The 12324-nt window shown below is 48.6% G+C and overlaps 1 protein-coding gene across 1 annotated transcript in view; it reads right to left on the reverse strand.

Moving 5' to 3' along the window:
• Positions 1 to 12324, reverse strand: part of LOC144609626 (centromere protein F-like) — a 23259-nt gene continuing 10935 nt past the window's right edge. The window contains exons 3-8 of the mRNA XM_078428124.1: positions 10028 to 10224; positions 6148 to 6257; positions 4526 to 4617; positions 3515 to 3824; positions 1651 to 1853; positions 1 to 153 (exon numbers count right to left, since the gene is read on the reverse strand). Of these exons, the coding sequence (XP_078284250.1) occupies positions 1 to 153; positions 1651 to 1853; positions 3515 to 3824; positions 4526 to 4617; positions 6148 to 6257; positions 10028 to 10224 (1065 nt within the window). The remainder of the gene's footprint in view (positions 154 to 1650; positions 1854 to 3514; positions 3825 to 4525; positions 4618 to 6147; positions 6258 to 10027; positions 10225 to 12324) is intronic.

The raw sequence follows: 12324 nt of genomic DNA on the forward strand, positions 1-12324 counted from the left end.
CTAGATTTCGCCACTACTTATCCAAACCTGCTGATATTCTTTCTCCGCGTTCTTTGCCTTTTGCTCCATCCGGTGGCGCACACTCTCCGCGTTCTGCCGCTGACAGTTCAGCTCCTCGGCAACCTGCTTCACCTTCTGCTCCAGGAGGGCGCACTGAGAGGAACAACACAAATCGTCAGCGTGCCCGTACCGTCTCGGCACCGCCAGGCCTTAAAGACAACAGACAATAGGTGCAGGAGGAGGCCATTCGGCCCTTCGAGCCAGCACCACGATTCAATGTGATCATGGCTGATCATTCTCAATCAGTACCCCGTTCCTGCCTTCTCCCCATACCCCCTGACTCCGCTATCCTTAAGAGCTCTATCCAGCTCTCTCTTGAATGCATTCAGAGAATTGGCCTCCGCTGCCTTCTGAGGCAGAGAATTCCACAGATTCACAACTCTCTGACTGAAAAAGTTTTTCCTCATCTCAGTTCTAAATGGCCTACCCCTTATTCTTAAACTGTAGCCCCTTGTTCTGGACTCCCCCAACATTGGGAACATGTTTCCTGCCTCTAACGTGTCCAACCCCTTAATAATCTTATACGTTTCGATAAGATCCCCTCTCATCCTTCTAAATTCCAGTGTATACAAGCCTAGTTGCTCCAGTCTTTCAACATACGACAGTCCCGCCATTCCGGGAATTAACCTAGTAAACCTACGCTGCACGCCCTCAATAGCAAGAATATCCTTCCTCAAATTTGGAGACCAAACTGCACACAGTACTCCAGGTGCGGTCTCACTAGGGCCCTCCCTGTACAACTGCAGAAGGACCTCTTTGCTCCTCTACTCCTATACTTTCTTTTCCGTTTAAAAGAAATAGCCTTGCGTTTGTTTATCAGTGTGGGGATGAAAGTGCGCAATAAAGAATAACATTCCTCCTTGTCCGAAGAAGGGTCTCGATCTGGAACGTCCCCCATTCCATAGTCTCTTTTTTTGCTCTGGTTTATTTTCACCCACATGTTTCGACCGTAAAGGCGTATCCTTATTGTTTCCATGTGGTTATGCTTTATTCTTAATTGTCAACTGTATGTTTGTGTTGTCATTTGTGAGCGGAGCACCAAGGCACATTCCTTGTTTATGCACATACTGGGCCAATAAACGTATCAATCAATCAATTACTCAATCAATCAACCAACCAACCATGCAATCGTCTGAAGAAGGGTCTCGACCCGAAACATCACCCATTCCGTCTCTCCCGAGATGCTGCCTGACCTGCTGAGTTACTCCAGCACTTTGTGAATATAAACCAACCAACCATGCAATCATTCAATCGATCAATCAATCAATCAATCAATCAATCAATCAATCAATCAATCAATCGATCAATCAATCAATCGATCGATCAACCAACCAACCAACCAACCAATCAATCAATCAATCAACCAAACAATCAATCAATTAATTAATTAATTCCTTCTCTCCAGAGATGCTTCCCGAGTTAGATTTAGCTCTGAGGGCTAACGGAATCAAGGGATACGGGGAGAAAGCAGGAACGGGGTACTGATTTTGGATGATCAGCCGTGATCACATTGAATGGCGGTGCCGGCTCGAGGGGCCAAAGAGCAGACTCCTGCCGATGTGTTTTTCTACGTTTCTATGGTGATCGCACCTTGTTTCTGGTTTGCTCTTGCTGCGCTGCGGCCCTGTCGAGGCTATCCTTGCTCTTGCTCAGGGCCTGTTCCTTCATCGCCAGCTCGGCCCTGGATTTCTCCAGAGCCGACTGCACCTCCTCCAACTTGTTCAGGTGGTTTTTGATCTCCTTCTCCTGGGACTCGACCCAGACTTCCAATCCGGACATGGTGCACTGCAACACTGCAGGTGGAAACAAACAGACAAAGAAAGAAAAAGCCGTTTGTATTCCGCAGGCAGCAAGAGGCTGGAATCTGGAACAACAAACAAGCTGGCGGTTCGGGGCAAGAGCAACAGAACCTCATATTTCGCCTGGGCAGCTTGCAGCCCAGCGGTACGAACATCGACTTCTCCAACTTTAGATAGTTCCTCTGTCCCTCTCTTCCCCTCCTCCTTCCCAGATCTCCCTCTATCTTCCCGTCTCCACCTATATCCTTCCTTTGTCCCGCCCCCCTGACATCAGTCTGAAGAAGGGTCTCGACCCGAAACGTCACCCATTCCTTCTCTCCCGAGATGCTGCCTGACCCGCTGAGTTACTCCAGCATTTTGTGAATAAATACCTTCGATTTGTACCAGCATCTGCAGTTATTTTCTTACACTACTGAACTCCTGATTAAATATTACTGGTTGCCTTTGTCGTTGTCACCTTCTCCTCGGCTTACGCTGAACCATTCCCCACGTTTCCTTATCACCATCTGCTTTGATCTTGTTTTCACACCTTGCCCTTCCATATCTCTAGACTCCCCCTCTCTCTCTCTCTCTCTCTCTCCCCTAACCCTCAGTCTGAAGAAGGGCCTCGACCCGAAATGTCACCCGTTCCTTGCATGAGGGAAGGAACCGCAGATGCTGGTTTACACCGAAGATGGACACAAAATAGACAACAGGTGCAGGAGGAGGCCATTCGGCCCTTCGAGCCAGCACCGCCATTCAATGTGATCATGGCTGATCATTCTCAATCAGTACCCCGTTCCTGCCTTCTCCCCATACCCCCTGACTCCGCTATCCTTAAGAGCTCTATCCAGCTCTCTCTTGAATGCATTCAGAGAATTGGCCTCCACTGCCCTCTGAGGCAGAGAATTCCACAGATTCACAACTCTCTGATTGAAAAGGTTTTTCCTCATCTCAGTTCTAAATGGCCTACCCCTTATTCTTAAACTGTGGCCCCTTGTTCTGGACTCCCCAACATTGGGTATGTAGGTTAATTGGCTGGGTAAATGTAAAAATTGTCCCTAGTGGGTGTAGGATAGTGTTAATGTATGGGGATCGCTGGGCGTCACGGACTTGGTGGGCCGAAAAGGCCTGTTTCCGGCTGTATATATATGATATGATGATATATGATATTGGGAATATGTTTCCTGCCTCTAACGTGTCCAACCCCTTAATAATCTTATACGTTTCGATGAGATCTCCTCTCATCCTCCTAAATTCCAGTGTATACAAGCCTAGTCGCTCCAGTCTTTCAACATATGACAGTCCCGCCATTCCGGGAATTAACCTAGTAAACCTACGCTGCACGCCCTCAATAGCAAGAATATCCTTCCTCAAATTTGGAGACCAAAAGTGCACACAGTACTCCAGGTGCGGTCTCACTAGGGCCCTGTACAACTGCAGAAGGACCTCTTTGCTCCTATACTCAACTCCTCTTGTTATGAAGGCCATTGGCTTTCTTCACTGCTGGAGTAACTCAGCGGGACAGACTCTGGAGAGAAGGAATGGGCGACGTTTCGGTTCGAGACACTTCCAGACGCTGGTTGACAAAGAAAAAGGACACAAATTGCTGGAGATCCATTCTCTCGACATTCGTCAGTCCCATCGTCCCGGGAACGAAGCCGGTGAATCGGTACCTTGGTTTTCTTTTCTCAACTCGTGCATTTGCTCGCTGGCTGACTCCTCGAGAGGGTCGTTGTTGGAATCCGAAGCGAAGTGGCTGGTCTTGTTGTTGTTGTTGTTGTTCGGCTGCGGGCTTCTGGGATGGGGGAAGGGGGGAGGGTTCTTCGGTTGTTCCCAGGGGAAGACGGAGGATGGTGATCGGGCGGGACTTTCAGGCAAGTGAGGGGAGGCTTGTTCCTGCTGCCAGCTGAAGGTTGAGGCTCTGATCTGTTGTGGTCCACTTTCTCTGTGCCTCCTGTTGCTGCTAAATTGCAACTGTTGAACCTGGCGACAAAAGAATATTCAATGACCGACCAACAACAACATCTATTCACAAAACGCTGGAGTAACTCAGCGGGTCAGGCAGCATCTCAGGAGAGAAGGAATGGGCGACGTTTCGGGTCGAGACCCTTCTTCAGACTGATGTCAGGGGGGGGCGGGACAAGGGAAGGATATAGGTGGAGACAGGAAGATAGAGGGAGAACTGGGAAGGGGGAGGGGAAGAGAGGGACAGAGGAACTATCTAAAGTTGGAGAAGTCGATGTTCATACCACTGGGCTGCAAGCTGCCCAGGCGAAATATGAGGTGCTGTTCCTCCAATTTCCGGTGGGCCTCACTATGGCACTGGAGGAGGCCCATGACAGAAAGGTCAGACTGGGAGTGGGAGGGGGAGTTGAAGTGCTCAGCCACCGGGAGATCAGATTGGTTCATGTGGACCGAGCGCAGGTGTTGAGCGAAGCGATCGCCAAGCCTGTGTTTAGTCGCTCCAGTCTTTCAACATATGACAGTCCCGCCATTCCGGGAATTAACCTAGTAAACCTGCGCTGCACGCCCTCAAGACGTGCAGGTTTGTAGGCTGATTGGCTTGGTGTGTGTGTGTGTGTGTGTGTGTAAATTGTCCCCAGTGTGTGCAGGATAGTGTTAATGTGCGTGGATCGCTGGTCTCCAAACTGGACTGTTCTCAATAATTGTACTTGAACACTGACCTGCAACTTCAAAACTTTCACTTCCGAAACCAGACGATTCCTCTCCTCCACCTCCCGGTTATATTTCTCCCGCAGTTCATCCCATTTCAAATCTGCATTAAAATAACACAAAGTCACCAATTGAGACAGTATTGCACGATTCGCACCTCAAAATCTTGCCGGCTGACAACATCTACCACAGAGAAGGATAAGTTTAGTTTAGTTTTAGAGATACAGCGCGGAAACTGGCGCCTCGGCCCACCGGGTCCGCGCCGACCAGCGATCCCCGCACACTAACACTATCCTACACCCACTAGGGATAATCTTTACATTCACACCAAGCCGATTAACCTACAAACCTGCACGTCTTTGGAGTGCGGGAGGAAACCGAAGATCTCGGAGAAAACCCACGCAGGTCACGGGGAGAACGTACAAACTCCGTACAGACGGCGCCCGTAGTCGGGATGGAACTCGGGTTGCAAGGGAGAAATTCTACCGCCGCGCCACCGTGCCGCACGGTTTCAAGTTGAGTTCTCAAAATTAATTTAATAGACAATAGGTGCAGGAGGAGGCCATTCGGCCCATCGAGCCAGCACCGCCATTCAATGTGATCATGGCTGATCATTCTCAATCAGTACCCCGTTCCTGCCTTCTCCCCATACCCCTGACTCCGTTATCCTTAAGAGCTCTATATAGCTCTCTCTTGAATGCATTCAGAGAATTGGCCTCCACTGCCTTCTGAGGCGGAGAATTCCACAGATTCACAACTCTCTGACTGAAAAGGTTTTTCCTCGTCTCCGTTCTAAATGGCCGACCCCTTATTCTTCATCTGTGTGGCTCCAGGTTCTGGACTCCCCAAACATTGGGAACATGTTTCCTGCCTCTAGCGTGTCCAACCCCATAATAATCTTATACGTTTCGATAAGATCTCCTCTCATCCTTCTAAATTCCAGTGTATACAAGCCTAGTCGCTCCAGTCTTTCAACATATGAAAGTCCCGCCATTCCGGGAATTAACCTAGTAAACCTACGCTGCACGCCCTCAATAGCAAGAATATCCTTCCAGAAATTTGGAGACCAAAACTGCACACAGTACTCCAGGTGCGGTCTCACTAGGGCCCTGTACAACTGCAGAAGGACCTCTTTGCTCCTATACTCAACTCCTCTTGTTATGAAGGCCAACATTCCAAAAGCTTTCTTCACTGCCTGCTGTACCTGCATGCTTCCTTTCAGTGACTGATGCACTAGGACACCCAGATCTCGTTGTACGACCCTTTTTCCTAACTTGACACCATTCAGATAATACTCTGCCTTCCTATTCTTACCACCAAAGTAGATAACCTCACACTTATCCACATTAAACTGCATCTGCCATGCATCCGCCCACTCACACAACCTGTCCAAGTCACCCTGCAACCTCATAGCATCTTACTCACAGTTCACACTACCACCCAGCTTTGTATCATCTGCAAATTTGCTGATGGTACTTTTAATCCCTTCATCCAAGTCATTAATGTATATGATCCCATAATAATCTTATATGTTTCAATATGGACCCCTCTCGTCCTTCTAAATTCCAGTGTATACTTAGTTCTCAAAAATGAAGGGAAAACTACATTTCCGGCCTTCACTGATAAAACTTACCCTCGCTGAGCACAGTGCACTCCGGGTGGCTGGTAGTAGAAGACGGGAGAGGATGATATTTTGCTGTTGCCGCTGTGGCCCTTTGCCTCCGTTCAAGTTCGGCCTCCAGCCTGAAATCATTCCAGGGTTTTACTTTGAATCACTTTTTAAATGACTTTCCCGGAGAGAGCTCGCGAAGGCCGAACAACAGAGAGAAACACAGAAACATAGAAAATAGGTGCAGGAGGAGAACATTCGGCCCTTCGAGCCTGTACGCACCGCCATTCAATATGATCATGGCTGATCATCCAGCTCAGTATCCCGTACCTGCCTTCTCTCCATACCCCCTGATCCTTTTAGCCACAAGGGCCACATCTAACTCCCTCTTAAATATAGCCAATGAACTGGCCTCAACTACCTTCTGTGGCAGAGAATTCCACAGATTCACCACTCTCTGTGTGAAGAAATGTTTTCTCATCTCGGTCCTAAAAGACTTCCCCCTTATCCTTAAACTGTGACCCCCTTGTTCTGGACTTCCCCAACATCGGGAACAATCTTCCCGCATCTAGCCTGTCCAACCCCTTAAGAATTTTATATGTTTCAATAAGATCCCCCCTCAGTCTTCTAAATTCCAGCGAGTACAAGCCGAGTCTATCCAGTCTTTCTTCATATGAAAGTCCTGCCATCCCAGGGATCAATCTGGTGAACCTTCTCTGTACTCCCTCTGTGGCAAGAATGTCTTTCCTCAGATTAGGAGACCAAAACTGTACACAATACTCCAGGTGCGGTCTCACCAAGGCCCTGTCCAACTGCAGCAGAACCTCCCTGCTCCTATACTCAAATCCTCTTGCTATGAATGCTAACATACCATTCGCTTTCTTCACTGCCTGCTGCACCTGCACGCTTGCTTTCAATGACTGGTGCACCATGACACCCAGGTCACGTTGCATCTCCCCTTTTCCTAATTGACCACCATTCAGCTAATACTCTGCTTTCCTGTTCTTGCCGCCAAAGTGGATAAGCTCACATTTATCCACATTATATTGCCTCTCCATGCAGAGGCCTAGGGACGCCGCCAAGCTTGGAAAGAGCAGAGCGGAGAAATGAGACACTGTCCCGCGAAGCCAAACTTCAAGGTTTGAAAGTCATTGGTTTTGAGGAGGAGGGCGGGGGGTAAAAGCAGAGGGAAGCGAAGAGTTCGATGGGTTTTGCAGCGCCGGCTTAGAGTAAGCAAGAGTATGAAATAACGAGAGCTTGCAGCACAGAATAGAACGAAAGACCCCTTTGGTGGTGAACCTGTGCAGATGCCGGTTAAAATCCAAGGTAGACACAAAATGTGCTGGAGTAACTCAGCGGGTCAGGCAGCATCTCGGGAGGGAAGGAATGGGTGACGTTTCAGAGTCTGAAGTAGGGTCGCGACCCGAAACGTCGCCCATTCCGTCTCTCCCGAGATGCTGCCTGACCCGCTGAGTTACTCCAGCATTTTGTGTCTACTGTGGAATTCTTTGCCACAGAAGGCTGTGGAGGCCCAGCCTAATGGATATTTTCAAAGCAGAGACAGACAGATTCTGGATTAGGACTGGTGTCAGGGGTTATAGACAATAGGTGCAAGAGGAGGCCATTCGGCCCTTCGAGCCAGCACCGCCATTCAATGTGATCATGGCTGATCATTCTCAATCAGTACCCCGTTCCTGCCTTCTCCCCATACCCCCTGACTCCGCTATCCTTAAGAGCTTCTATCTAGCTCTCTCTTGAATGCATTCAGAGAATTGGCCTCCACTGCCTTGAGGCAGAGAATTCCACAGATTTACAACTCTCTGACTGAAAAGGTTTTTCCTCATCTCCGTTCTAAATGGCCTACCCCATATTCTTAAACTGTGTGGCCCCTTGTTCTGGACTCCCCCAACAATGGGAACATGTTTCCTGCCTCTAACGTGTCCAACCCCTTAATAATCTTATATGTTTCGATAAGATCCCCTCTCGTCCTTCTAAATTCCAGTGTATATAAGATCCCCTCTCGTCCTTCTAAATTCCAGTGTATATAAGATCCCCTCTCAATAGACAATAGACAATAGGTGCAGGAGTAGGCCATTCAGCCCCTCAAGCCAGCACCGCCATTCAATGCGATCATGGCTGATCACTCTCAATCAGTACCCCGTTCCTGCCTTCTCCCCATACCCCCTCACTCCGCTATCCTTAAGAGCTCTATCCAGCTCTCTCTTGAAAGCATCCAACGAACTGGCCTCCACTGCCTTCTGAGGCAGAGAATTCCACACCTTCACCACTCTCTGACTGAAAAAGTTCTTCCTCATCTCCGTTCTAAATGGCCTACCCCTTATTCTTAAACTGTGTGGCCCCTTGTTCTGGACTCCCCCAACATTGGGAACATGTTTCCTGCCTCTAACGTGTCCAACCCCTTAATAATCTTATATGTTTCGATAAGATCCCCTCTCATCCTTCTAAATTCCAGTGTATATAAGATCCCCTCTCGTCCTTCTAAATTCCAGTGTATATAAGATCCCCTCTCGTCCTTCTAAATTCCAGTGTATATAAGATCCCCTCTCAATAGACAATAGACAATAGGTGCAGGAGTAGGCCATTCAGCCCTTCGAGCCAGCACCGCCATTCAATGCGATCATGGCCGATCACTCTCAATCAGTACCCCGTTCCTGCCTTCTCCCCATACCCCCTCACTCCGCTATCCTTAAGAGCTCTATCCAGCTCTCTCTTGAAAGCATCCAACGAACTGGCCTCCACTGCCTTCTGAGGCAGAGAATTCCACACCTTCACCACTCTCTGACTGAAAAAGTTCTTCCTCATCTCCGTTCTAAATGGCCTACCCCTTATTCTTAAACTGTGGCCCCTGGTTCTGGACTCCCCCAACATTGGGAACATGTTTCCTGCCTCTAACGTGTACAAACCCCTTAATAATCTTATATGTTTCGATAAGATCCCCTCTCATCCTTCTAAATTCCAGTGTATATAAGATCCCCTCTCGTCCTTCTAAATTCCAGTGTATATAAGATCCCCTCTCGTCCTAAATTCCAGTGTATTCCAGACCCTCCCAGACTCACACAATAGGTGACTTTCGCAATAGGTGATGCTAGTAAACTTAAGTAAAAAGTTCTGTATCAGTCTCTAGTGCAAACATACAGTTTGTAATTCCACAAACATTGGGCTCACGTGTGGGAAGGAACTGCAGACGCTGGCTTACCGAAGAGTATAATCCAGATAAAGAAAGGTGAAGGGAAAAAAAACTGCAGATACTTGTTCAAATCAAAGGTTGACACAAAATGGTGGAGTAACTCAGCGGGACAGGCAGCATCTCTGGAGAGAAGGAATGGGTGACGTTTCGGGTCGAGACCCTCCTTCAGACCGAAGAACCTTCTTCAGACCTGAATCAGTCTGAAGAAGGGTCTCGACCCGAAACGTCACCCATTCCTTCTCTCCAGAGATGCTGCCTGTCCCGCTGAGTTACTCCACCATTTTGTGCCTACCTTGAAGAAAGGTGAAGACAGACACAAAATGCTGTGTGTGGGATGGTGCGAATTTAGTTTAGTTTCGAGATACAGCACGGAAACAGGCTCTTCGGCCCACCGAGTCCGCGCCGACCAGCGATCCCCGCACACTAACACTATCCTACGCACACTGGGGACAATTTATAATTCCTACCAAGCCAATTGGCCTACAACGTATCTCTCTATACGTCTTTGGAGTGTGGGAGATCACGCAGAAAACCGACGCGGGTCACGGGGAGAACGTACAAACTCCGTACAGGCAGCGCCCGTAGTCAGGATCGGACTCGGGTCTCTGGCGCTGCGAGGCTGCCGGGGCCCGCTGGTGGGCCGAGGGAAGGCCCGCTTCCGCGCTGTGCCTCGAAACCGAAACGTTTCGCCGATACCTTTTTATCTCATGCTCCTGGGTGTCGTTCTGCTTCCTCGCCGCCAGCAGCTGGCCCTCCAGACTGCAAACCAGGGCCTCCTTCACCTGGATCTCGTGGCCGAGCCTCTGCTGCGCCTTCTCCAGATTGCCGCAGGCCTCAGTCAGGTTCTGAGCCTCCCTCCTCAAGGATCCGTTGTCGTTCCTCTCACCTTCAAGCTGAAGGGCATCGACGGGAAAGTCAGGCATGAAGCGGACTGAGAATTCAAGATATAGACACAAAATGCTGGAGTGACTCTGTGGGATGGGCAGCATCTCAGGAGAGAAGGAATGGGTGACGTTTCGGGCCGAGACCCATCTTCAGACTCAGAGAGAATTCTGAATTCAGGCTGAGAATTCAGAATGCAGCAGGCAGTGAAGAAAGCGAATGGTATGTTGGCATTCATAAGCGAGGGGATTTGAGTATAGGAGCAGGGAGGTTCTGCTGCAGTTGTACAAGGCATTGGTGAGACCACACCTGGAGTATTGCGAACAGTTTTGGTCTCCTAATCTGAGGAAAGACATTCATGCCGTAGAGGGAGTACAGAGAAGGTTCACCAGGTTGATTCCTGGGATGGCAGGACTTTCATATGAAGAAAGACTGGATAGACTCGGCTTGTACTAGCTGGAATTTAGAAGATTGAGGGGGGATCTTATAGAAACTTACAAAATTCTTAAGGGGTTGGACAGGCTAGATGCAGGAAGATTGTTCCCGATGTTGGGGAAGTCCAGAACAAGGGGTCACAGCTTAAGGATAAGGGGGAAGTCTTTTAGGACCGAGATGAGAAAGTTTTTTTTCACACAGAGAGTGGTGAATCTGTGGAATTGTCTGCCACAGAAGGTAGTTGAGGCCAGTTCATTGGCTATATTTAAGAGGGAGTTAGATGTGGCCCTTGTGGCTAAAGGGATCAGGGGGATTTATTCACAAAATGCTGGAGTAACTCAGCAGGTCAGGCAGCATCTCGGGAGAGAAGGAATGGGTGACGTTTCGAGTCGAGACCCTTAGGGATCAGAGGGTATGGAGAGAAGGCAGGTACGGGATACTGAGTTGGATGATCAGCCATGATCATATTGAATGGCGGTGCGTACAGGCTCGAAGGGCCTACTCCTGCACCTATTTTCTATGTTTCTAAGTTGTGTTGTGGTAAACACAAAATGCTGGAGTCACTCAGCGGGTCAGGCAGCATCTGTGGAGAGAAGGAGGGTCTTGACCCGAAACGTCACCCATTCCTTCTCTCCAGAGATGCTGCCTGACACGCTGGGTCACTCCAGCATTTTGTGTCAATCTGTATATGAATGAATGAATGAATAAGTTTATTGGCCAAGTATGTGCATATACAAGGAATGTGTCTTAGACAATAGACAATAGGTGCAGGAGGAGGCCATTCGAGCCAGCACCGCCATTCAATGTGATCATGGCTGATCATTCTCAATCAGTACCCCATTCCTGCCTTCTCCCCATACACCCTGACTCCGCTATCCTTAAGAGCTCTATCGAGCTCTCTCTTGAATGCATTCAGAGAATTGGCCTCCACTGCCTTCTGAGGTAGAGAATTCCACAGATTGACAACTCTCTGACTGAAAAAGTATTTCCTCATCTCAGTTCTAAATGGCCTGCCCCTTATTCTTAAACTGTGTGGCCCCTGGTTCTGGACTCCCCCAACATTGGGAACATGTTTCCTGCCTCTAACGTGTCCAACCCCTTAATAATCTTATACGCTTCGATAAGATCTCCTCTCATCCTTCTAAATTCCAGTGTATACAAGCCTAGTCGTTCCAGTCTTTCAAGATATGACAGTCCCGCCATTCTGGCAATTAACCTGGTGAACCTACGCTGCACGCCCTCAATAGCAAGAATATTTTGTTATCCCTTCTCCCCCACTCCCCCCTCCCTCCCTCCTCTCCCATTAAACTAAAAAATGTGAATAACTTTTAAAATATAAGACCGATTTCAATAAAACTACTTGCATTATCACTAAAGTGACGATCGTGAGTAAGATGGGCCTAAAACTGTCGCGCTATCGTGTACCGATTTGGCTGAAGTTCAGTCACAAACGAGACAACAAACGAGAGTTTTAGTCTATAGATTAGCAAATTTGCAGATGATACAAAGCTGGGTGGTAGTGTGAACTGTGAGGAAGATGCTATGAGGTTGCAGGGTGACTTGGACAGGTTGTGTGAGTGGGCGGATGCATGGCAGATGCAGTTTAATGTGGATAAGTGTGAGGTTATCCACTTTGGCGGTAAGAATAGGAAGGCAGAGTATTATCTGAATGGTGT

Source organism: Rhinoraja longicauda, chromosome 34, assembly GCF_053455715.1.
Source record: "Rhinoraja longicauda isolate Sanriku21f chromosome 34, sRhiLon1.1, whole genome shotgun sequence".
NCBI classification, from domain to species: Eukaryota; Metazoa; Chordata; class Chondrichthyes; order Rajiformes; family Arhynchobatidae; genus Rhinoraja; species Rhinoraja longicauda.